At 42.4% G+C, this 24,324-nt stretch overlaps 1 protein-coding gene across 2 annotated transcripts in view; it reads left to right on the top strand.

Annotated features, from left to right (window-relative positions):
• The first annotated feature begins 662 nt into the window (after positions 1-662).
• Positions 663-24,324, top strand: part of LOC115206649 (neprilysin-like) — a 79,555-nt gene continuing 55,893 nt past the window's right edge. For both annotated transcript variants that reach the window (XM_029773822.1, XM_029773821.1), the window contains exons 1-2: positions 663-1,211; positions 7,829-8,008. In XM_029773822.1, the coding sequence (XP_029629682.1) occupies positions 1,169-1,211; positions 7,829-8,008 (223 nt within the window). In that variant the 5' untranslated portion in view covers positions 663-1,168. The remainder of the gene's footprint in view (positions 1,212-7,828; positions 8,009-24,324) is intronic.

Genomic DNA, 24,324 nt, shown 5'->3' with positions numbered 1-24,324 from the left:
ATCACTGCACCTGTACATAGCTCATCTGTAAACAGCCCACACAATCTACCTCTTCCCCATACTGTATTTATTTATTTATCTTGCTCCTTTGCACCCCAGTATCTCAACTTGCACATTCATCCTCTGCACATCTACCATTCCAGTGTTTAATTGCAAAATTGTAATTACTTTGCCACCATGGCCTATTTATTGCCTTACCTCTCTTATCCTACCTCATTTGCACATGCTGTATATAGATTTTCCTACTGTATTATTGATTGTATGTTTGTTTATTCCATGTGTAACTCTGTGTTGTTGTATGTGTCGAACTGCTTTGCTTTATCTTGGTCAGGTCGCAGTTGCAAATGAGAACTTGTTCTCAACTAGCCTACCTGGTTAAATAAAGGTGAAATATATATATATTTTTTAAATCCTCTGTTATAAAGACCAGGCAATATAGGCCTCAAAGACTGAGGCTGAAGATCATTGCGCAATACACAATGACCCCTGACCCAGGGTTTGTTGCAACTTACAAGGTATTGAGATAAGGGAGTTTGAACAAGCAATACATTCATCATCAGAGGCAAGAACCAACCATCATCAAACATGTCTGACCGAACCGCGGTACAGGCAGCCTATTCGCTCCAGGCGAAATCCGCTCTCCCCAGCTATTTAGGAGTGACTCGTGGCGCGCTACTCATCTGCTCGCAACTCGAGCTTCTTTAACAGGCTCACTTCTAAACGCAGCCTTTTAGAGAGGCAACGTATCGGTAACCGGTAACAGGGGAACTTCACTGCCAGGTCACACGTTCACATGCCGGTCATTAGAGTTTTCAGTTGATCTATACTACATTTCTCGCTGAAGCGTCCGTTCAATGTAGATATATATATACACAACTGTCTTGGACTCTGGCTGGGGGATGTTGTAGACTCGTGGCGTTAACAGGTAGGCGAGATAAGCGTGTGTGCTCATTCTGTGCCAGCAAGGGAAGAGAGAGGAGGGTTGTGCTTGAAACCCACGAAAAGGCAGCAAGAAAGGAAGAGTAGTTGCTGCATATGTTATAGCTAATGGGGATCCTAATAAACTAAACTAAACAGGTATCCGACATTCTCACAAATATCGATTCCCAGGTCGTATTCTCTCCGCGCATCTGATTGACCTTTGACGGACGTTTGATTGATTGATGTAATGCCCATCTACATCATCGATCGAAAATTTCCAGAGACAACTGGTAAGTCGGTTACGCGTGCCAAAACTGTTCTAAATATTGCTCTGTGATGCTTCGTCTCTCTCTCTCTGTCTGTGTGTGTGTGTGTGTGTGTGTGTGTGTGTGTGTGTGTGTGTGTGTGTGTGTGACAAGTGGCATTCACCGGTTGATCACCGTGTCATCCCTCTGAGTTTTCTTTGCTCTTATTTGATGTGCAACAGTTAGGAAATTCATTCATTGTCCTATGTGCATTCAGCTCCATTTCCTTCTTGGCCATTCAGTGTCTCTCGCCAGATATGATCATGTGTTTATTGATGTCATATTTTTAGACATAATTGTTTTTGCGCACATACTAAAATGTTTTATATTACTAGCTTCCCCTTTGCACATACTTCGCAAAGACTAGAATGTGTTTTGGGGATGGATTTTTGTCAAAGTATGTCGACATATTTAATACCAGTCAGCTCTGGCATTTCTGTAAATAAACTACCGTTTGAAGTTGTGTTGTGTTGGGGACAGCCATGGATCTATGTGCTGCTCTCCATTGTAATGATTCCCAATAGGGGTTAGGTTCTGAGAAGTATAGCCTACTGCTAGGCTAACATGATATTCAAGTGTTTATCCATAATTTTAATGTTGCATTTCAGCCATAGAAGCGTTTTTATCATCTAGACTTTTGTAAACTTAACAATAATGTCTTAGTGGAACCATAACTTAAGGGAATAGGCTTAAGTTAAGGTGTGTGTGTGTGTGTGGGGGGGGGGGGTTGTGGTTACAGTGAAACATGAGTACAGTGAAACATGAGTTTAATTTTGAAGTCGTTTGTGAGGTCTCAGGGGGATTGTGATGTTTCAGATTAGAGTAACAGAAAATGATCATAAACAAATAGTGTGTGTGTGTGTGTGTGTGTGTGTGTGTGTGTGTGTGTGTGTGTGTGTGTGTGTGTGTGTGTGTGTGTGTGTGTGTGTGTGTATATATGCATGTGTGTGGAGTCTTAAACCCATCTGGAGCCCCCATGCATCAGACATAAACAGAGCTGTGTGCGAGACAATATGTTTGAGACAGTGTGTGTGTATTCTTACATCCTACATTAAGTGCCACCTACAACTCATGCCCTACAGTGTCTCACTCCTACAGTAAGAGGGTCACAGTGTCTCACTCCTACAGTAAGAGGGTCACAGTGTCTCACTCCTACAGTAAGAGGTCACAGTGTCTCACTCCTACAGTAAGAGGGTCACAGTGTCTCACTCCTACAGTAAGAGGGTCACAGTGTCTCACTCCTACAGTAAGAGGGTCACAGTGTCTCACCCCTACATTAAGAGGGTCACAGTGTCTCACTCCTACATTAAGAGGGTCACAGTGTCTCACTCCTACAGTAAGAGGGTCACAGTGTCTCACTCCTACAGTAAGAGGTCACAGTGTCTCACTCCTAGAGTAAGGGGTCACAGTGTCTCACTCCTACAGTAAGAGGGTCACAGTGTCTCACTCCTACAGTAAGAGGGTCACAGTGTCTCACTCCTACAGTAAGAGGGTCACAGTGTCTCACTCCTACAGTAAGAGGGTCACAGTGTCTCACTCCGACAGGAAGAGGTCACACTGTCTCACTCCTAAATGCTACATCATAGCCGTGGGAAGTAAGGGTTTTGAGGGTGCTGCAGCAACCCCAGAAAAGCATAATAATAAAAAAAAATGTTTATAATGTTTTTCAAAATATATATTTTTTGAAAAAACATCTTTTTTTTCACAAAAGTAGACCACTGGGCCTTTCATAGTGTACTATTGTATCACTACTGTAACATTCAGAATCTCCACTTTGGCAAAAAATGTAGTTGTATAATTAAGAACAGAATTTTGCAGGGTTCAATTGTTTGTAATTGTAAGAACTGTTGCCTTTCTGTCCCTTTCTCTGTGATGTCATCTCTAATGGAATCAAGAAAGAACAAAACCGTGTGCTCAAACATTTACATTAAATGTTATAAAAATTATTGATCAAATAACATGGAATACAACCTATTTTCTGTGCAGCATTAGTTTACCATCCTTACAAACCACTTAATGTAAATGTCCATAACTGTATAGTACATAGGCTGGTCATGTAGGTTTGTACCTGTAGACTTTCTATCACCATGACAATAAAACAATGTACAATACAGTAACTGAGTACATGGAAACATCAAGGGGTTTGTGATGATGTGGCTCAGTTGGTAGATCATGGCGCTTGCAATACTAGGGTTGTGGGTTTGATTCCGACGGTGGACCAGTACGATACAGTATAGAAATGTATGCACTCACTACTGTAAGTTGCTCTGGATAAGAGCCTCTACAAAGATGGAAAAGGAATGAATAGACCGTTTCAGTTTTCACATTTAAATAAGTTACATTTGCAAAGTATTTCAAGAAACTGGAAAACATTTATCAAGCAAATATTTTTATATTCCACAAGTATTATCAGATTAATTGTTTTGTACAGATACTTACAAGTTGCACACGCTGGTAAACACTCAAATACATTTAGTATTTGTTTTAACAAGAGCCTTCCCTGTAGCTCAGTTGGTAGAGCATGGTGTTTGCAACACCAGGGTTGTGGGTTTGTTTCCCACAGGGGGCCAGCACAGAAAAAAAAAAGTGTATGAAATTGTATGAAATGTATGCATTCACTACTGCAAGTCGCTCTGGATAAGAGAGCCTGCTAAATGACTAAAATGTATATGTAGTGCACTGGGCCTTTACTAGTCCTGTATTAGAGTAGTACTAACTCTAACCCTGTATTAGGGTAGTACTAACTCTAACCCTTTACTCGTCCTGTATTAGAGTAGTACTAACTCTAACCCTTTACTAGTCCTGTATTAGAGTAGTACTAACTCTAACCCTTTACTAGTCCTGTATTAGAGGACCCATATACAGTGGCTCCCAGGTGTCTTTTAAACAGGTAACGAGCTGAGATTAGGAGCACACTCTTAAAGGGAGTGCTCCTAATCTCAGTTTGTTACCTGTTTAAAAGACACCTGTCCACAGAAGCAATCAATCAATCAGATTCCAAACTCTCCACCATGGCCAAGACCAAAGAGCTCTCCAAGGATGTCAGGGACAAGATTGTAGACCTACACAAGGCTGGAATGGGCTACAACACCATCGCCAAGCAGCTTGGTGAGAAGGTGACAACATTTGGTGCGATTATTTGCAAATGGAAGAAACACAAAATAACTGTCAATATCCCTCGGCCTGGGGCACCATGCAAGATCTCACCTCGTGGAGTTGCAATGATCATGAGAACGGTGAGGAATCAGCCCAGAACTACACGGGAGGATCTTGTCAGTGATTTCAAGGCAGCTGGGACCATAGTCACCAAGAAAACAATTTGTAACGCACTACGCCGTGAAGGACTGAAATCCTGCAGCGTCCTCAAGGTCCCCCTGCTCAAGAATACATATACATGCCCGTCTGAAGTTTGCCAATGAACATCTGAATGATTCAGAGGACAACTGGTGAAAGTGTTGTGGTCAGATGAGACCAAAATGGAGCTCTTTGGCATCAACTCAACTCACCGTGTTTGGAGGAGGAGGAATGCTGCCTATGACCCCAAGAACACCATCTCCACCGTCAAACATGGAGGTGGAAACATTATGCTTTGGGGGTGTTTTTCTGCTAAGGGGACAGGACAACTTCACCGCATCATTTGACGGGGCCATGTACCGTCAAATCTTGGGTGAGAACCTCCTTCCCTCAGCCAGGGCATTGAAAATGGGTCGTGGATGGGTATTCCAGCATGACAATGACCCAAAACACATGGCCAAGGCAACAAAGGAGTGGCTCAAGAAGAAGCACATTAAGGTCCTGGAGTGGCCTAGCCAGTCTCCAGACCTTAATCTCATAGAAAATCTGTGGAGGGAGCTGAAGGTTCGAGTTGCCAAACGTCAGCCTCAAAACCTTAATGACTTGGAGAAGATCTGCAAAAGGAGTGGGACAAAATCCCTCCTGAGATGTGTGCAAACCTGGTGGCCAACTACAAGAAACGTCTGACCTCTGTGATTGCCAACAAGGGTTTTGCCACCAAGTACTAAGTCATGTCTTGCAGAAGGGTCAAATACGTATTTCCCTCATTAAAATGCAAATCATTTTATAACATTTTTGATATCTTCACGTCTTCAACGTGGGCAGTTGTTTTTTTCTGCACATCCCCACCCCCACCCCCAAACAACTTCCCGCGGCTATGTACTACCGTCTCTCTACTTCCGTCTCTCTACTACCGTCTCTCTACTACCGTCTCGGCAGAGACGGTCTCTCTTCTACCGTCTATCTTCTTCCGTCTCTCTTCTGCCGTCTCTCTGCTACCGTCTCTCTGCTACCGTCTCTCTGCTACCGTCTCTCTGCTACCGTCTCTCTTCTGCCGTCTCTCTTCTGCCGTCTCTCTTCTGCCGTCTCTCTCTAGTGCCTGACAAGAATATGGCTCAAACACAAAGTCCTGCTGCAGCCCCCCATATGTCTTTCAGTCTATATATTATCAACCTATAGCCTGTATGGAATGTCTTTTTTCTAGGTGAAATATAGCAACTCCTGGCTGTCAATCACTGAACTGAAGCCAACTGAGATGATGGAATATGTGTATGTGTTAGTTTTCACGATGCCTGAGGAGACGACACATCTAACACATGATGCCTGAGGAGACAACACATCTAACACACGATGCCTGAGGAGACAACACATCTAACACACGATGCCTGAGGAGACGATACATCTAACACATGATGCCCGAGGAGACGGTACATCTAACACATGATGCCTGAGGAGACAACACATCTAACACATGATGCCTGAGGAGACGACACATCTAACACATGATGCCTGAGGAGACAACACATCTAACACATGATGCCCGTGGAGACGGTACATCTAACACATGATGCCTGAGGAGACTGTACATCTAACATATTTTACATTTTTACATTTTAGTCATTTAGCAGACACTCTTATCCAGAGCGACTTACAGTAGTGAATGCATACATTTCATACAATTTCATACATTTTTTTCTGTGCTGTGCATATGATGCCTGAGGAGACAACACATCTAACACATGATGCCTGAGGAGACAACACATCTAACACATGATGCCTGAGGAGACGGTACATCTAACACATGATGCCTGAGGAGACAACACATCTAACACATGATGCCTGAGGAGACAACACATCTAACACATGATGCCTGAGGAGACAACACATCTAACACATGATGCCTGAGGAGACGACACATCTAACACATGATGCCTGAGGAGACGGTACATCTAACACATGATGCCTGAGGAGACGGTACATCTAACACATGATGCCTGAGGAGACAACACATCTAACATATGATGCCTGAGGAGACGGTACATCTAACATATGATGCCTGAGGAGACAACACATCTAACATATGATGCCTGAGGAGACGGTACATCTAACATATGATGCCTAAGGAGACAACACATCTAACATATGATGCCTGAGGAGACAACACATCTAACGCATGATGCCTGAGGAGATGACGTATCATCTCAATTATCATGAGTTACAGCAAAGGCGGTGTCAGAGTGTCTGGTGTTCTCTACTCCCCCACTGAAATGGCCAATTATCTGTCCTCCTAATGTTCCTGACGTTAGGTGCCTAACAAGCCAAGGTTACAGATGTAGAACAGTAATGGACAGTGTTGTTCTATCTACGTGTTCAACCATTCTAAAGCCGTACTTGAAATAGACATCACACACCTGTGTGTGTGTGTGTGTGTGTGTGTGTGTGTGTGTGTGTGTGTGTGTGTGTGTGTGGAGTGTGGTTGAAATGGAGACAGAGGGACTTTGTCCCTTGGTCGGGTGCTCTCATCTCAGCCAGCTAACAGCAGGACCCTCCCTTCTGCAGACTCAGGTCACCTAACCAGATTGAAAAAGTGTGTGTGTGTGGTACTTTACGTGCGGGGAACAAGGATTCATTTCCTGTTGAGGGAGAGCTAAATACGTACACTTTGCTGAGGAGTTGATCTATAACTTGGTGAGAGGCAGAGCTGAGGAGGTGATCTATAACTTGGTGAGAGGCAGAGCTGAGGAGGTGATCCATAACTTGGTGAGAGGCAGAGCTGAGGAGTTGATCTATAACTTGGTGAGAGGCAGAGCTGAGGAGTTGATCTATAACTTGGTGAGAGGCAGAGCTGATAATAATGGTGTTGAGGAGGGTTGTCCTTTATCATGGTGTTGGTGAAGGGTTGTCCTTTATCATGGTGTTGGTGGAGGGTTGTCCTTTATCATGGTGTTGAGGAGGGTTGATCTTTATCATGGTGTTGAGGAGGGTTGATCTTTAGCATGGTGTTGGTGGAGGGTTGTCCTTTATCATGGTGTTGGTGGAGGGTTGTCCTTTATCATGGTGTTGAGGAGGGTTGTCCTTTATCATGGTGTTGGTGGAGGGTTGTCCTTTATCATGGTGTTGGTGGAGGGTTGTCCTTTTAGTTTTACAGCTGAGTTGTTGCCACATCTTTCTATGAGATATCATGTTTAGTTGGTTTATATTCTTCAAGGAGATTATTTGATCATGTTTAGTTGGTTTATATCCTTCAAGGAGATTATTTCAGAGTTAAAACCTTCCTTGTCCTCCCTCCCTCCCTCCCTCCCCTCCAGGTGAGTCATTACAGCCAGCAGCTGAAGGAGTGTTAAGCATGGTGGAGACCGTCCCCCTTAAGTCGGCTAAGAAGCCCCGCTGGACCTCTCTGGAGATCGGCCTGCTCACCATCGTCTCCCTCCTCTTCATCGTCATAGTGGCCCTCATCGTCCTCTTCGCCACACAAAGGACTGACAGTGGTGAGTGGAGAAACTCATAGAGCAATCAATATGTCAATCAATCGAGCAAGGAATCAATGAATCAACCAATTAGACAGTCAGTCAGACAAATGAAATGGAGATAAAACGTTATGTAAAGTGCATTTAGCCATCTCAACAGATGATATGGTGGTATGATGACACATGATGTGCTATTGAAAAAATAAATCACTGATGAGTTTACTATTCTTACGGTTGTAATCTTGTACGCTAGTGTAGCCTACTTTCTGGCAGCTAGAACCCTAAAACATACTCTTAAGTCAAATGTTATGGCACATTTAATATGTGAGTTTCAGACTTAAAAGGGGGGAAATATGCGGTTGCTACATACATTTTTGTGACTTTTATATGAATGATATCAATACCCATTGATTCTTGAAGAATATAACTTATAGATGCCTCACTAGCTTAGGTCAACTGTCGTTCCCCATCGGAACTCAAAAGATAAGATGGTTTTTAAACATTTAAAATTGTAAACACTGAATAGCCTCAAAACATGGTTTAAAAATACTTTTGATATCATGGATGGTCAGTCTTTGCATCCATAGCTTTGAGAGTGGTTACATTTCTCCAGCCCCATCCCACAGCTTTTTACGAAAACAGTGGCGGTGTGTCGGCTTTGTTATTGTTCAAACTGCAGATTGGCCCGTTTAACGTTTGTCAGCTCAAGGAGAGCGTTGAAGCGTATGTAGTGGTCTGAAAACTGAAACCCACTCCACTAAGGAACAGGGTTTTCAACAGGTTGCTAGAGGACTCTTGAGTGTTGTTTTTGGAGGGTCATTACAGGGGGACATGGCATGGAAAGGGAGGTTGGTAAGCATTTCACTGTAAGGTCTAAACCTGTTGTATTCGGCGCATGTAACTTGTGTAGGCAATGAAGCTTGCTTCGATCATTGATCTGATCTATAGGCTATAGGTTATGCATCAAAGTAGCCTATTTTGCATTGATAACCCAAAATAATCTCAGCGACTGTTCAAACAATACACCAAACAACAGCCTTATTAGAATCCTTCCCAAAAGGTATTTTGTTTAGAAGTAAAAACTAGTGATTCCAGGCTATTGATAAAAAACAGCTGCGAGATATGGGCTTTTTCTCCTCGATCAAAACATGATATCATTGTATTTTAGCTGATATGGGAGTGAATATATTCAAGCTGCATATCAAACTGGGATAATGTTGTAGGTTACACTGGCATGTAGAAGAATATTTGCCAGGGCATATTATTTCATTATAAATCTGATTATTTCACTTGGCGATGTGGGAAGCTAATCAACTTCAAAATCATTTCAACTTCAAGATTGCTGTCTTGGTTTAGCTTGGCATTAAATAAGCAACCTGTTTTTGCATTGATACCCAAATATAATCTCAGCGACTGTTCAAACAATAAACCAAACGATATTGTATCCTTATTAGAATCCTCCCCAAAATAAGAGTCTTTGTTAAGAAGTGATAATGTTATTGTAGGCTATTTTGAAACATAAAAACAGATAGCTATGTGCTTTTTTTTTGTCATTGACAAAAAAATATGACATTCTATTTTCAGATGATATGGAAGAGTATACATTGAATATTTGTCATGGTATATTATTTAATTTTGAATCAGATTATTTCAATTGGCGATGTGGGAAGCTAAAAGGCTAGCTAGCCATCCAAATTTGCCAAAAATAGTCCTATATCCATTGTTTTAGGATTTTTTTATGCTCGCTGACTGTCCCAATGATTATTAATTATTATTAAAGTCTAGAAACTGCTTGAATGTTGGTCCATTATAATTTTCACACAGTTTCCATTTGGTTTTAATCATTAGTCAAGTATATTGACTTTGTCCCCCCACCCCCCAAAAAAACTTTTTTCAATATTTTAGTTTGTTAGTTTTTGGACTCGAGCCACCCGATTGGGCCCCCTATTAAAGTGTTCCTATTGGTGAAAAAGGAACAAAAACATAGAGAATAGAACAACAGTGTGTTGTATGTTTGACGCCTCTGAATGAAAGGGTTTTTCCTATAGCATAGGTCACTGTCTCTCAAGTGCTTTGAGACTACTACTGTCTGACCAGCAGTACTGTTTCCTTCAGTATAGTTATACTACTGACTACTACTGTCTGACCAGCAGTACTGTTTCCTTCAGTATAGTTATACTACTGACTACTACTGTCTGACCAGCAGTACTGTTTCCTTCAGTATAGTTATACTACTGACTACTACTGTCTGACCAGCAGTACTGTTTCCTTCAGTATAGTTATACTACTGACTACTACTGTCTGACCAGCAGTACTGTTTCCTTCAGTATAGTTATACTACTGACTACTACTGTCTGAGCAGCAGTACTGTTTCCTTCAGTATAGTTATACTACTGACTACTACTGTCTGAGCAGCAGTACTGTTTCCTTCAGTATAGTTATACTACTGACTACTACTGTCTGAGCAGCAGTACTGTTTCCTTCAGTATAGTTATACTACTGACTACTACTGTCTGAGCAGCAGTACTGTTTCCTTCAGTATAGTTATACTACTGACTACTACTGTCTGATCAGCAGTACTGTTTCCTTCAGTATAGTTATACTACTGACTACTACTGTCTGAGCAGCAGTACTGTTTCCTTCAGTATAGTTATACTACTGACTACTACTGTCTGAGCAGCAGTACTGTTTCCTTCAGTATAGTTATACTACTGACTACTACTGTCTGATCAGCAGTACTGTTTCCTTCAGTATAGTTATACTACTGACTACTACTGTCTGAGCAGCAGTACTGTTTCCTTCAGTATAGTTATACTACTGACTACTACTGTCTGATCAGCAGTACTGTTTCCTTCAGTATAGTTATACTACTGACTACTACTGTCTGAGCAGCAGTACTGTTTCCGGGTGTTGTAGTACTCCAGTCCGACTGCACTCAGACTCAGACTTGACCATTGGGTGACTCGGACTGCCTTCTCGTGCCTATTTGCACTTGGACTGGATAGGCTACAATGATAATCAGAATGTTAGCACAGGGTGCGCAGAGCAGCGAGGGTTCTGTTCTGTAGGTGTGGAAAGGGCGCTTCATACCCGGTACACGCAGCCTACATCAGCTGGTGAGCTGCAGGGGAGCAAGCCATGAGTGTGGGCAGGGAGTCTCCGAACATAGGCTACACGTCACCCGTAGCCATCAGTCACCAGCCTACTATTTAGCTTTGCCTGGTTAAGAAACACAAACTACTTTATAAATTGAAAACAACACTAGTATTGAGTTTAATAGTAAAATAACAGTCTAGCTATGTTTGTCTCTCTCTCCCCTTGAATATAGAAAAGTAGGCTGTCGTTGAATTTTTCATCTCGCTCTACACCCCCACTTTCCCCCCTGCATCCCAAAGCCAGGTTCTGACAAGTCTCTGATAATCCGAAAATGACAGACACCGACGTTGCCTTCTTATTGAAGAGTTTTTGCGAATTTGGATAATTATTTCTACACAATGTTCCAGTAGAATGTTCTAGAACCATTATTTGGTCAACAGTAATAGCCTATTCATTATGTTGATTCCTGCTATGAAAGTATCTGCTTGTCCCTGTTTCACTGTCTGCTGCTGTGTGAGCGAGCCACTCTCACTCCCTCTCCCCACTGTGGTCACAGAGGAAGGAGAGATGCATTATGAGAAACACAAGCATATGACCTTTGCTCAAATGCAATTGCAGGAAAAAGACAGTTTTCAAATGCATCTACAGTTGTTCTGTAGGCTGTAGTCTGCATGTCTGTAGCCTAGCATGTCTGTAGCCTGGCATGTCTGTAGTCTAGCATGTCTGTGGTCTTGCATGTCTGTGGCCTAGCCCTAGCATGTCTGTGGCATAGCATGTCTGTAGCCTAGCATGTCTGTGGCCTAGCATGTCTGTGGCCTAGCATGTCTGTGGCCTAGCATGTCTGTAGCCTAGCATGGTTTTGATGCACCTGTGGAGCGGAGCAAAGTGCACCGTTTGCAGTGAATAGGTAGCCTTGCACTGCAACGTTTTTGTAGGACATTAGCCTACATTTACTGATACATTAATCAATTAGCCAACATGGCTGTAAAGCAATGATATCATATTTAGAGTTAGCAATCAAGCTAAGTGTTTTGAGTTCCCACTAATATTATAATATAGGCTATAAGTCAATATGCACAAAGATGGCGGTAAATTCTCTGAAGAGCCAAAAACACATCTGATAATTCTTTGACAGCTTGCTCATCAAAATATCAATCATGCATTTCCTGGTTATGTTAGATGAAATAAACTATATGACCAAAAGTATGTGGACATCTGCTTGTCGAACATCTCACTCCAAAATCATAGGCTTTAATATGGAGTTGGTCCCCCCTTTGCTGCAGTACCAGTCAGCATTACTGAGGTCGGACACTGATGTTGGGTGAATTGTCATGCTGAAATAGGACAGGGCCTTCCCCAAACTGTTGCCACAAAGTTGGAAGCACAGAATCGTCTAGAATATTGTTGTATGCTGTAGCGATAAGATTTCCATTCATTGGAACTAATGGGCCCGAACCATGAAAAACAGCCCCAGACCATTATTCCTCCTCCACCAAACTTTACACTTGGCACTATGCATTCAGGCAGGTAGCGTTCTCCTGGCATCCTCCAAACCCAGATTTGTCCATCATACTGCCAGATGGGGAAGCTTTATTAAAAGATCAAGTTTGAGAGGAGCAAAACCGTGAGCTGACATTCCCTTTTTATCTATGTATTGTAGCTTTTAGCCATTATTTGGATGCCGGTAATACACCCTTCATGATGTAGGCTACATGTGTCATCATGAAGCCAGAGATGAGAACCTTGGCGAATACCGGTAAACCTGTATTTAGAAGTTATTTTCGTAAAAAAATTGCTTCTTTCCAGTTTCACATTTTTTAAACCCAAATCCCTCCATAGGCTACCCTTACCCGAGGTCAGGGCTAGTTCAACAGCAATTTTTTTTTAATCCTGACGATATTATGATATCATTACATTTTACATGTATTTATTGTTGTTGTTGAAAAAAAAACTGACAGATTGCATGTCTTTGTCATAGAATTTTATTAAAACCAAACGTATTATTATGATTCACACTGTTCTGGTTTGATTGGTGAGAACGTCCATGACGCGTATGCAATGCAACTTCTGGAGAAGTGAGAATGCTATCTGAAAGATGATTGCAATATGCATATAACACATAATATTTGGGAGCAGTATAAACGGTGAGTGGACATTCTCCCCTTCTCTTTATATTGCATCTTTGTTCTGCTACTGTGAAAAATGTGGATGTGTGTAAATCAAATCAGTTATTATTTCGTTTTGTTTAGAATTTGATGATAGTTATTTACTCTTTTTAGGCCTTATCAATATTGAATTGTATCTTGCTTATTGACAACGTTTGGCATGTCCATGCTCAGCCATATTGCAATTAACAGCAGGCATAGCCCCTATATCAGTGTGAATGATGTCTATATATTTCAACGTGGAAGCCATGCAATTACTTAGAACAATGTTGACTGCAAACAGGTTCAAGTTAACATAGCATACATGGGATGGGTCTACATTTTGATATTTGGTTTCTGTTAGTTCTTTAACAAACTATAATGGACTATCATTGGAATTGGAGTTGATTCCAAAGCAGTACATATAAGACCGAAAATACCCAACTTGAAGCAACCACATATTTAGTCATGGAGCAAGTTCTGATTGGCCAGTTCGGGGCCAAGCCTCGACACACCCACAACTGGTTAATTCATCAAAACCCAGCACTTTCGCGCCATCACCAGCACTGCAATGAACATTTTTGGTTGCGAAAATAGCTTCAATATTTCTGACACCCCCGAACCTATACCTTTTTAGATTTTTTTAATATATATATATTTTTAATTCACCATTATTTAACCAGGCAGGCCAGTTTATATTTATATGTACGTATTCGTATTCATTCCTTACACTTGTGTGTATTAGGTAGTTGTTGTGGAATTGTTAGATTACTTGTTAGATATTACTGCATGGTCGGAACTAGAAGCACAAGCATTTCGCTACACTCGCATTAACATCTGCTAACCACGTGTATGTGACCAATAACATTTGATTTTATTTGAGAACAAGTTCTCATTTACAACTGCGACCTGGCCAAGATAAAGCAAAGCAGTGCAACAAAAACAACAACACAGAGTTACAGATGGAATAAACAAACGTGCACAATAGTGCACAATAACGTGCACAATAGAAAAATCTGTATACAGTGTGTGCAAATGAAGTAAGGAGGTAAGGCAATAAATAGGCCAATAGTGGCAAAGTAATTACAATTTAGCAATTTACACTGGAGTGATATAAAGTGCAGATGAGGATTTACGTTGCGTTAGGTTTGTTAATCAATTACAAATTACATTACCCTCTGGACTAAATAAAAACCCACTAAACCCACTCCCATACTGAAATTAAAAAGCATGACCCTCCCCCATTTTCCTCCAGGTAACAATTGTGTACATTTCTACCACCAGAAGTCCTGAAAAACCATTTTCCCTGCCAAGTATAGTGGATAGATTTCTAAAGAGTCACAGCAGGCAGGATGCAACAGGGAGCTAGTTTGCCACAGGAGCCTCCGCACCCCTCTGTTTGTGTGTGTGTGTGTCACAGTGTGTATGTGTGTCACTGGGTGTGTGTCACAGTGTGTGTGTGTGTGTGTGTCACTGTGTGTGTGTGTCACTGTTTGTGTGTGTGTGTGTGTGTGTTTTGCCTCTCGAGCTGGCGACGGGTACCATGAGTTTTATGGTGCTTTCAAGACAACTGGGAACTCTGAAAAATACGAGGTCAAATCATGACATCAGTGATCTTCAGGTCAGAAACTCGGAGCTCTAGAAAGAGGTCAGAGTTCCCGAGTGGGATGACCATTCAAAACAAGATCCCAGCTTTTGGCAGGATATTCCCTTTGAGTCAGAAACCAAACCAAGTCAGCTGTGAATGCGCTGTCTGCAGCATTCAGTCACATGATAGCTCCATCGGCCGTTTGGTTTCACTTACCAGCATATCAGCTGAGCCAGGATCACAGTCAAACGGATGGGGAAGTAGGTCCCAAGGTGCTCTTCCAAGCGTTGGAGGTGCTAAATAAACAGAGTAAGAAACTCATGGACGCATAGTAAAGCTCAAACCAAGTTTCTTCACCCACTGGGTCATACAGCTACATAAGACAAAGAACATATTCACACAAGCACTGATATTTAACACTTTCTCTGAGCCCCTCCTTACACATCTGAACAGCCAATACACCTCTGTTGCTATTGTCATGACGTTGCCCTGTTGGTGAGGTTTATGACCCCCATAAATACCTTTCCCCCCTTTTCTCTCTCTACTCTACAGAATGGACTCTTGGAAAGCCCTTTGTTAACATAGAGAGAGTATGGTAACATCAAAACGTTGGGAACTAAACAATATTTCGGTAATCCAACCAGTTGAAAGTATCCGTTGGTTCTTAAGAATATGATGTCAGATCAGTTGTCGTCTGAGACATTATTACTGATGATCGGACGACATAAACTGTATCTGGGAAAGTCTACACATTCTAGTTCAGATTCACATGGAATTGTTGTGCAATTTAAAAGTTTATATATGAAGCTATTTGTGAAAAAATGAAATGTAATTTTAGTTTTTAGAGTGAGAGAATTGTTTTCATAAGTAAAATATGCTGACTCAGTGGCCACACCCATGTGAATAGGCATTGGTTGGAAATGATGAACCAACCCCTTTTCTACATTTCTATAAGAGCCCCCGTGACCCAATTCACGGCGAACTAAACCAACCTCAGCATGAGCTTTGGTTGCGAATGGTTGAATTACTACAACCTAACAAAATTAACATTGTGTTCCCATTGACGTGAGGACTGCTGTCCATACGTTTAAAATGGCTAATTTCAATGTGGAGGTGACGATCGCCAAGCTGGAAGGATGAATTTCGACAATACCAGCCAGAATATAGCATGAGCTTGTAGTATGGCAACTTGGTATGAACTTTGAACTCTTATTCACTAAAGAAGTGATACATCCTAGACATCGAGTTATCAGCAGCAGCTGTAAACGTGCGTGGCCTAGGAAAGGACGGACAATCTCTTCAGAACGACAGGGCACTACATCGTATCCGTTCTACCACACGGCGACCGACTACAATGTATCCGCCCAGAAATATACTTCAAAGGACAAGGGAGATCTCTGCTGGGCAACCCAGCCTTCCATCTTCGACTAATCTATCAAAGCGCAGCTCAGAGTAAATATATTTATTGCATTTTCCTTTTCCGAATGGGAGGTTATTTAGAATGCATAAGATTCTGTATTTATGATAGCATAGCTTCATGAGGTCCGATAGAGACCCAATCCTTTTGTTCCTCAGTCTTCCCGCGCTTTCATTCAAACCCAACCCTCTTTCTTTGTGTAACCAGTCGTCATATCGGTTTTGTCCGCTAGGGCCGTTTTCTTTTATGACATAATTAGTAATCAATGTCTGATCCATCCTGTGTATATGTAATTCTGTGTGATTATTTAGGTGTTTAGTAAAGAAATAATTAAACCAATTTTTGTATTGCTAATTCAACTTGTTAGCCAGGGTTCATGAAGATACCCAATAATTGTACGACGTTCAGATGAGACTGAAATAAGGTGACAATAATAATAACTGACTGCTATTGATGTAAAAGATTACCAGGTCTTTAAGAGTTTATTCGGAAGACAACAGCTCTATAAACATTCTTCCGTGGTGCCCCGACTTCCTCGTTAATTACATTTACATGATTAGTTTAATCAGGTAATATAAATTACAGAGAATTGATTTTATAAAATAGCATGTCATATCATTTAATCGATAGTAAAGACACGACACTATCCAGAACCTTAGTGATATCTGTTCTTCCTCATTTAATCTGACCTGACAAAATTCCTCACTCATAGTATCCCTGATGTCCAACAATAACATATTCTGACAGAATGTAAACGTTCTACATTCCCCTCTCTCCCTCAGTGATATGGTTAAGGATACTTCATATTTTCAAGTTTAGAACTCAGAACCCATCAGAGGTGAGCAGTCATCACTCATGTGGGACACAGATCCTGTGTTCTGTTAGAAACACGCACAGCCGTGGGATGGGGGGCAAAGACTCCAATAAGAATTCTTTCCTCTGATCTGAATCCACTGATTAGGTCACTCATCTATAGAATGTTTTTGGATTTTCTCTGCATGCTTGCGTTCGGTTCATTTGGTTTACCAAATATGTCTGTTACACAGGCAAGGAGACACATTTTTTAACACATCCATTGTGAATGATAACAGTTCCTCTCTCAATGCAAAACGTCTTTCCACCACTCCCCCTCGATAACCACCAAGCCTCGGTGTGAAATAGAACATTGTCATGCTCTGATCCCATATCTCCACATAGTTTTGTGAACAGGCGTGTGTGCGATTTACTTTACAATCAAAGTTACCTGCTGCAGTATATCTCTGAGTTCTGCTCTCAGCTCTTTTGCCGCCAGTTGCTCTCGGTGTATCCATTTTTGCTCAGTGGGTGTATCATACAATGTATCCATATGGCAGAGGGAGGCATAACTAGAGTGTAGAGGCCTGCTCGCCATCCCGCCATAGATGGAGCCCCATCTGTGCAGAAGCCCACCATTCGACCCCGTATGGAATCTGTTTTTATAATATAGCCATGCAGCACACTGAACATCCCCTGTGCCGCTCCATGCTCGGGAATCATGAGACAGAAGAATTTGTCCTTGTGAATATCATCCCCCGACATGTAGCGAACAAAAGTCAATGCATGGGAATCTCGGCCCTCATATATATATATAAGTCAATTTGGAGAGCACAAACTGGGGAGTTTTTGAGTCATTCAGTCAGAGTTTCCTCTTGATTGCTAGCGAGAGCATACATTCTTTGTTTAACAGTGTTTTCTGACAAAGGTTTTGATGTGAGTTTCTGTGCCTCTGCCTCCACACACATCGTTTTCACCAAATCAATTGCAGCCGGTAAGAAAAGTCTCTGCAACAGTGTGTGGTTTCATAGTGTAACAGGCCTAGTCCTGCACTGTGGGAATGATTCAACAGTGTGTGGTTTCATAGTGTAACAGGCCTAGTCCTGCACTGTGGGAATGATTCAACAGTGTGTGGTTTCATAGTGTAACAGGCCTAGTCCTTCACTGTGGAAATGATTCAACAGTGTGTGGTTTCATAGTGTAACAGGCCTAGTCCTTCACTGTGGAAATGATTCAACAGTGTGTGGTTTCATAGTGTAGCATTTAAAACAGAAATTAGCCACAAAATTGTTGCGTTTACATAGGGACCTTTCTATCAGGGCTCCTTGGGACGTCTCTGCCCCATTGAAGTTGAAATTTAAAATAGTTAGGGTAAGGATTAAGGTTAGGCTTTAGGTTAGGGATGTCCAAAGGAACGTAGATAGCACTAACCTTTTACACAGGCAGCCCAATTCTGATATTGTTACAATTATTGGTCATTTGATTAATCACAGCACATCTTTTCACATCAGATCTTTTTCAGAGCTGATTAGTCAAAAGACCAATTAGTGGAAAAAATATATATCTGAATTGAGTCTGACAGAAAACAGCCTGAAAGAGTAAATATTTACCCCCAAGTCTGGAGCCCGCCCAACATTGCATTCATGTTCAAAACATCTACTTATTTGTGTTAAATTTGAATTGATAATCATGATCAACATTAGCATACTAGCAGAGAAAATGAAAGAGATGAGGTCTAGAGATATGGGAAGGGATGAAGCGATTGAGAAGGATGTGTTTCTTGTTTATCCGTTAGTTGTTACTGTGTGAATATCATCTATTGCAGGGTCTCCCAAACTTGGGAGATCAACAATTATTTTTTTTATTTGTATTTATTTAACCTTTATTTAACCAGGTAGGCTAGTTGAGAACAAGTTCTCATTTACAACTGGGTCCTGGCCAAGATAAAGCAAAGAAGTTCGACACATACAACAACACAGAGTTACACATGGAATAAACAAACATACAATCAATAATACAGTAGAAAAAGTCTATATATAGTGTGTGCAAATGAGGTAGGATAAGGGAGGTAAGGCAATAAATAGGCCATGGGGGCTAAGTAATTACAATTTTGCAATTAAACACTGGAATGGTAGATGTGCAGGAGATGAATGTGCAAGTAGAGATACTGGGGTGCAAAGGAGCAAGATAAATACATAAATACAGTATGGGGATGAGGTAGTTGGATGGGCTATTTACAGATGGGCTATGTATAGGTGCAGTGATCTGTGAGCTGCTCTGACCGCTGGTGCTTAAAGCTAGTGAGGGAGATATGAGTCTCCAGCTTCAGTGATTTTTGCAGTTCGTTCCAGTCATTGGAGGCAGAGAACTGGAAGGAGAGGCGGCCAAAGGAAGAGTTGGCTTTGGGGGTGACCAGTGAGATATACCTGCTGGAGCGCGTGCTATGGGTGGGTGCTGCTATGGTGACCAGTGAGCTGAGATAAGGCGGGGCTTTACCTAGCAGAGGCTTGTAGATGACCTGGAGCCAGTGGGTATGGCGATGAGTATGAAGCGAGGGCCAGCCAATGAGAGCATACAGGTCGCAGTGGTGGGTAGTATATGGGGCTTTGGTGAAGGCTGGAGGCTATTTTGTAAATGACATCGCCGAATTCAAGGATCGGTAGGATGGTCAGTTTTACGAGGGTATGTTTACGAGGGTATGTAGGCAGCCGATTCTAGATTTAATTTTGGATTAGAATTGTTTAATGTGAAACTGGAAGGAGAGTTTACTGTCTAACCAGACACCTAGGTATTTGTAGTTGTCCACAGAGTCAGAACAGTTCAGAATAGTGATGCTGGACGGGTGGGCAGGTGCGGGCAGCAATCGGTTGAAGAGCATGCATTTAGTTTTACTTGCATTTAAGAGCAGTTGGAGGCCACGGAAGGAGAGTTGTATGTCATTGAAGCTCGTCTGGAGGTTAGTTAACACAGTGTCCAAAGAGGGGCCAGAGGTAGACAGAATGGTGTTGTCTGCGTAGAGGTGGATCAGAGAATCACCAGCAGCAAGAGCGACATCATTGATGTATACAGAGAAGAGAGTTGGCCCGAGAATTGAACCCTGTGGCACACCCATAGAGACTGCCAGAGGTCCGGACAACAGGCCCTCCGATTTGACAAACTGAACTCTATCAGAGAAGTAGTTGGTGAACCAGGCGAGGCAATCATTTGAGAAACCAAGGCTGTCGAGTCTGCCGATAAGAATGTGGTGATTGACAGAGTCGAAAGCCTTGGCCAGGTCGATGAATACGGCCGCACAGTAATGTCTCTTATCGATGGTGGTTATGATGTCGTTTAGGACCTTGAGCGTGGCTGAGGTGCACCCATGACCAGCTCTGAAACGAGATTGCATAGCGGAGAAGGTGCGGTGGGATTCGAAATGGTCGTAATCTGTTTGTTAACTTGGCTTTCGAAGACCTTAGAAAGGAAGGGTAGGATAGATATAGGTCTGTAGCAGTTTGGGTCTAGATTGTCTCCCCCTTTGAAGAGGAGGATGACCACGGAATCTCAGATGATACGAAAGAGAGGTTGAACAGGCTAGTAATAGGGGTTGCAACAATTTCGTCAGATAATTTTAGAAAGAGAGGGTCCAGATTGTTTAGTCCGGCTGATTTGTAGGGGTCCAGATTTTGCAGCTCTTTCAGAACATCAGCTATCTGGATTTGGGTGAAGGAGAAACGGGGCAGGCTTGCGCGAGTTGCTGTGGGGGGTTCAGGGCTGTTGACCGGGGTAGGGGTAGAAAGGTGGTAAGTATGGCCAGCCGTAGAAAAATGCTTATTGAAATTCTCATTTATAGTGGATTTATCTGTGGTGACAGTGTTTCCTAGCCTCTGGGAGGAGGTGCTCTTATTCTACATGGGCTTTACAGTGTCCCAGAACCTTTTTGAGTTTTTGCTACAATATGCAGATTTCTGCTTGAAAAAGCTAGCCTCAGCTTTCCTAACTGCCTGTGTATATTGGTTCCTAACTTCCCTGAAAAGTTGCATATCACGGGGGCTATTCGATGCTAATGCAGTACGCCACAGGATGTTGTTGTGCTGGTCAAGGGCAGTCAGGTCTGGAGTGAACCAAGGGCTATATCTGTTCCTGGTTCCACATTTTTTGAATTGGACATGCTTATTTAAGATGGTGAGGAAGGCACTTTTAAAGAATAACCATGCATCCTCTACTGGCGGGAATAGGTCAATATCCTTCAGGATACCTGTGCCAGGTCGATTAGAAAGGCCTGCTCGCTGAAGTGTTTTAGAGAGCGTTTGACAGTGATGAGGGGTGGTCGTTTGACCGCAGCCCCATTACGGATGCAGGCAATGAGGCAGTGATCGCTGAGATCTTGGTTGAAAACAGCAGAGGTGTATTTGGTGGGCAAGTTGGTTAGGATGATATCTATGAGGGTGCCCGTATTTACAGATTTGGTGTTGCACCTGGTGGGTTCATTGATCATTTGTGTGAGATTGAAGGCATCAAGCTTAGATTGTAGGATGGCCGGGGTGTTAAGCATGTCCCAGTTTAGGTCACCTAGCAGCACGAGCTCGGTAGATAGATGGGGACATAGATTATGCCAAACAATCCGTACAAGTAAACCATGAAGTGCTCTCAGGAGCCAAATGTTCATTCAACCAAGTCAAACATTTCAGTCAGTTCATGGAGATGTGCATATGAACATCCTGTAGTATCTTGAGGGCAGCAGGTAGCCTAGTGATTAGAGCATTGGGCCAGTAACCGAAAGGTTGCTAGATCGAATCCCCGATCTGACAAGGTAAAAATCCGTCGTTTTGCCCCTGAACAAGGCAGTTTTTGTTCTTATCTGACTTGCAAAGTTAACTAAAATAAAAATAAATAAAAATTATGACAGTGTGATCCATCTTCAATTTATTCTAGATTATGTAGTATATACTCAGAGTGCTTAAAGGAGAAGTTTGCTTTTTGACCAAACCAAATCAATTTTTTTTTTAAATGTAACGTTATAGAATGGTCCAAACACTTATTTTTGCGATTTGACTTGTTTTTGAGAAACTTAAAATGGCGCCAACGTATAAGGCTGCCGTGCTTCTAGCTTTTAGGAAACTTTGCAGTGTTTTTTTTGTGTGTTTTTTTTAGATTTTTTTTTACATTATTACATTATTTTTTGTGTTAATACATACAGCCGGGAAGAACTATTGGGTATCAGAGTGGCAGTAACTCAGGAATTGTAACATATTCTGTTTCACGGAAACATGGCTCTATCGGGTCTGAGTCTGTTCAGCCAGTTGGGTTCTCAGTTCATTGCACAGACAGGAATACATATCTCTCCGGGAAGAAGAAGGGCGGGGTGTATGTTTCATGATTAAGTACACATGTTGTGATTGTGATAACATACAGAAACTCAAGTCCTTTTCTTCACCCAACCTAGAATACCTCACAATAAAATGCGAACTGTATTACCTCTCAAGAGAATTCTCTTCGGTTATAGTCAGAGCCGTGTATATTCCCCCTCAAGCCAATACCACGACTGCCCTCAAAGAACTTCACTGGACTTTATGCAAACTGGAAACCACATATCCTGAGGGCCACATTTACATTTACATATACATTTAAGTCATTTAGCAGATGAGAGCGACTTACAAATTGGTGCATTCACCTTATGATATCCAGTGGAACAACCACTTTACAATAGTGCATCTAAATCTTTTAAGGTGTGGGGGGGGGGGGGTATTCCTTAAAGACATGGGGTTTCAGGTGTCTCCGGAAGGTGGTGATTGACTCCGCTGTCCTGGCGTCGTGAGGGAGCTTGTTCCACCATTGGGGTGCCAGAGCAGTGAACAGTTTTGACTGGGCTGAGCGGGAACTGTGCTTCCTCAGAGGTAGGGAGGCGAGCAGGCCAGAGGTGGATGAACGCGGTGCCCTTGTTTGGGTGTAGGGCCTGATCAGAGCCTGAAGGTACGGAGGTGCCGTTCCCCTCACAGCTCCGTAGGCAAGGACCATGGTCTTGTAGCGGATGCGAGCTTCAACTGGAAGCCAGTGGAGAGAGCGGAGGAGCGGGGTGACGTGAGAGAACTTGGGAAGGTTGAACACCAGACGGGCTGCGGCGTTCTGGATGAGTTGTAGGGGTTTAACTTGTTGGGGCTAGGGGGCAGTATAACTGGCTGTTACGTAGGTGTTTCAGACTGAGGCTGCCTCGTCATCGTTCAGGTTTTTCCCGGGTTCTGAGAGCCTATTGGAGCCCTAGGAATTGTCACGTTACAGCTAAGATCCTGACTCTTCAATAAACAGAAGCAAGAACAACAACACCTTGTCAGACAGGGTACTTCCTGCATGAAACCTTCTCAGGTTTTTGCCTGCCATAGGAGTTCTGTTATACTTACAGACACCATTCAAACAGTTTTAGAAACTTTAGGGTGTTTTCTATCCAAACCTGAACAATAATATGCATATTCTAGCTTCTGAGTTGGTGTAGGAGGCAGTTAAAAAAAAAAATTCTCAATACTGCCCCCTAGCCCGTAGAGGTTAAAGTGCGCCTGTTTATTATACTCCGCTCTCCTGCACTTAACTTCGCCTCCCATATACACGCCTATACACGCCTACACTGTGACTATTAAAACCTACCCTAACCAGAAACCATGGATAGATTGCAGCATTCGCACAAAACTTGAAAGCGCGAGCCATCACATTTAACCAATGGCAAGGTGACTGGGAATATGGCTGAATACAAACAGTGTTGTTTTTCCCTCCATAAGGCAATCAAACAAGCAAGTATATAGACAAAGTGGAGTCGCAATTCAACGTATCAGACACGCAATGTATATGGGCAGGGTCTACAGACAATCATGGACTACAAAGGGAAAACCAGCCACGGGCACCGACGTCTTGCTTCTGGACAAGCTAAACACCTTCACCTGCTTTGTGGATAACATAGATCCGCAGACGCGGTCCGTTACCAAATTCTGTGGGCTCTCCTTCTCCATTGCTGATGTGAGTAAGACATTTAAGTCTGTTAACCCTTACAAGGCTGCCAGCCCAGATGCAGACCAGCTGGCTGGAGTGTTTACTGTTGTCCCCACATGCTTCAAGATGTCCACCATTGTTCCTGTACCCAAGAAAAGCAAAGGTAACTGAACTAAATGACTATCGCCCCGTAGCACTCACTTCTGTCATCATGAAGTGCTTTGAGAAGCCAGTCAAGGAGTCTCTACCTTACCTGACACCCTAGACCCACTTCAACTGTGTGTATTGTTAGATATTACTTGTTAGATTTTACTGCGCTGTTGGAGCTAGAAACACAAGCATT

The sequence above is a fragment of the Salmo trutta genome, chromosome 13, assembly GCF_901001165.1.
Source record: "Salmo trutta chromosome 13, fSalTru1.1, whole genome shotgun sequence".
Taxonomy (NCBI): domain Eukaryota; kingdom Metazoa; phylum Chordata; class Actinopteri; order Salmoniformes; family Salmonidae; genus Salmo; species Salmo trutta.
This window is presented reverse-complemented; position numbering and strand designations above follow the sequence as displayed.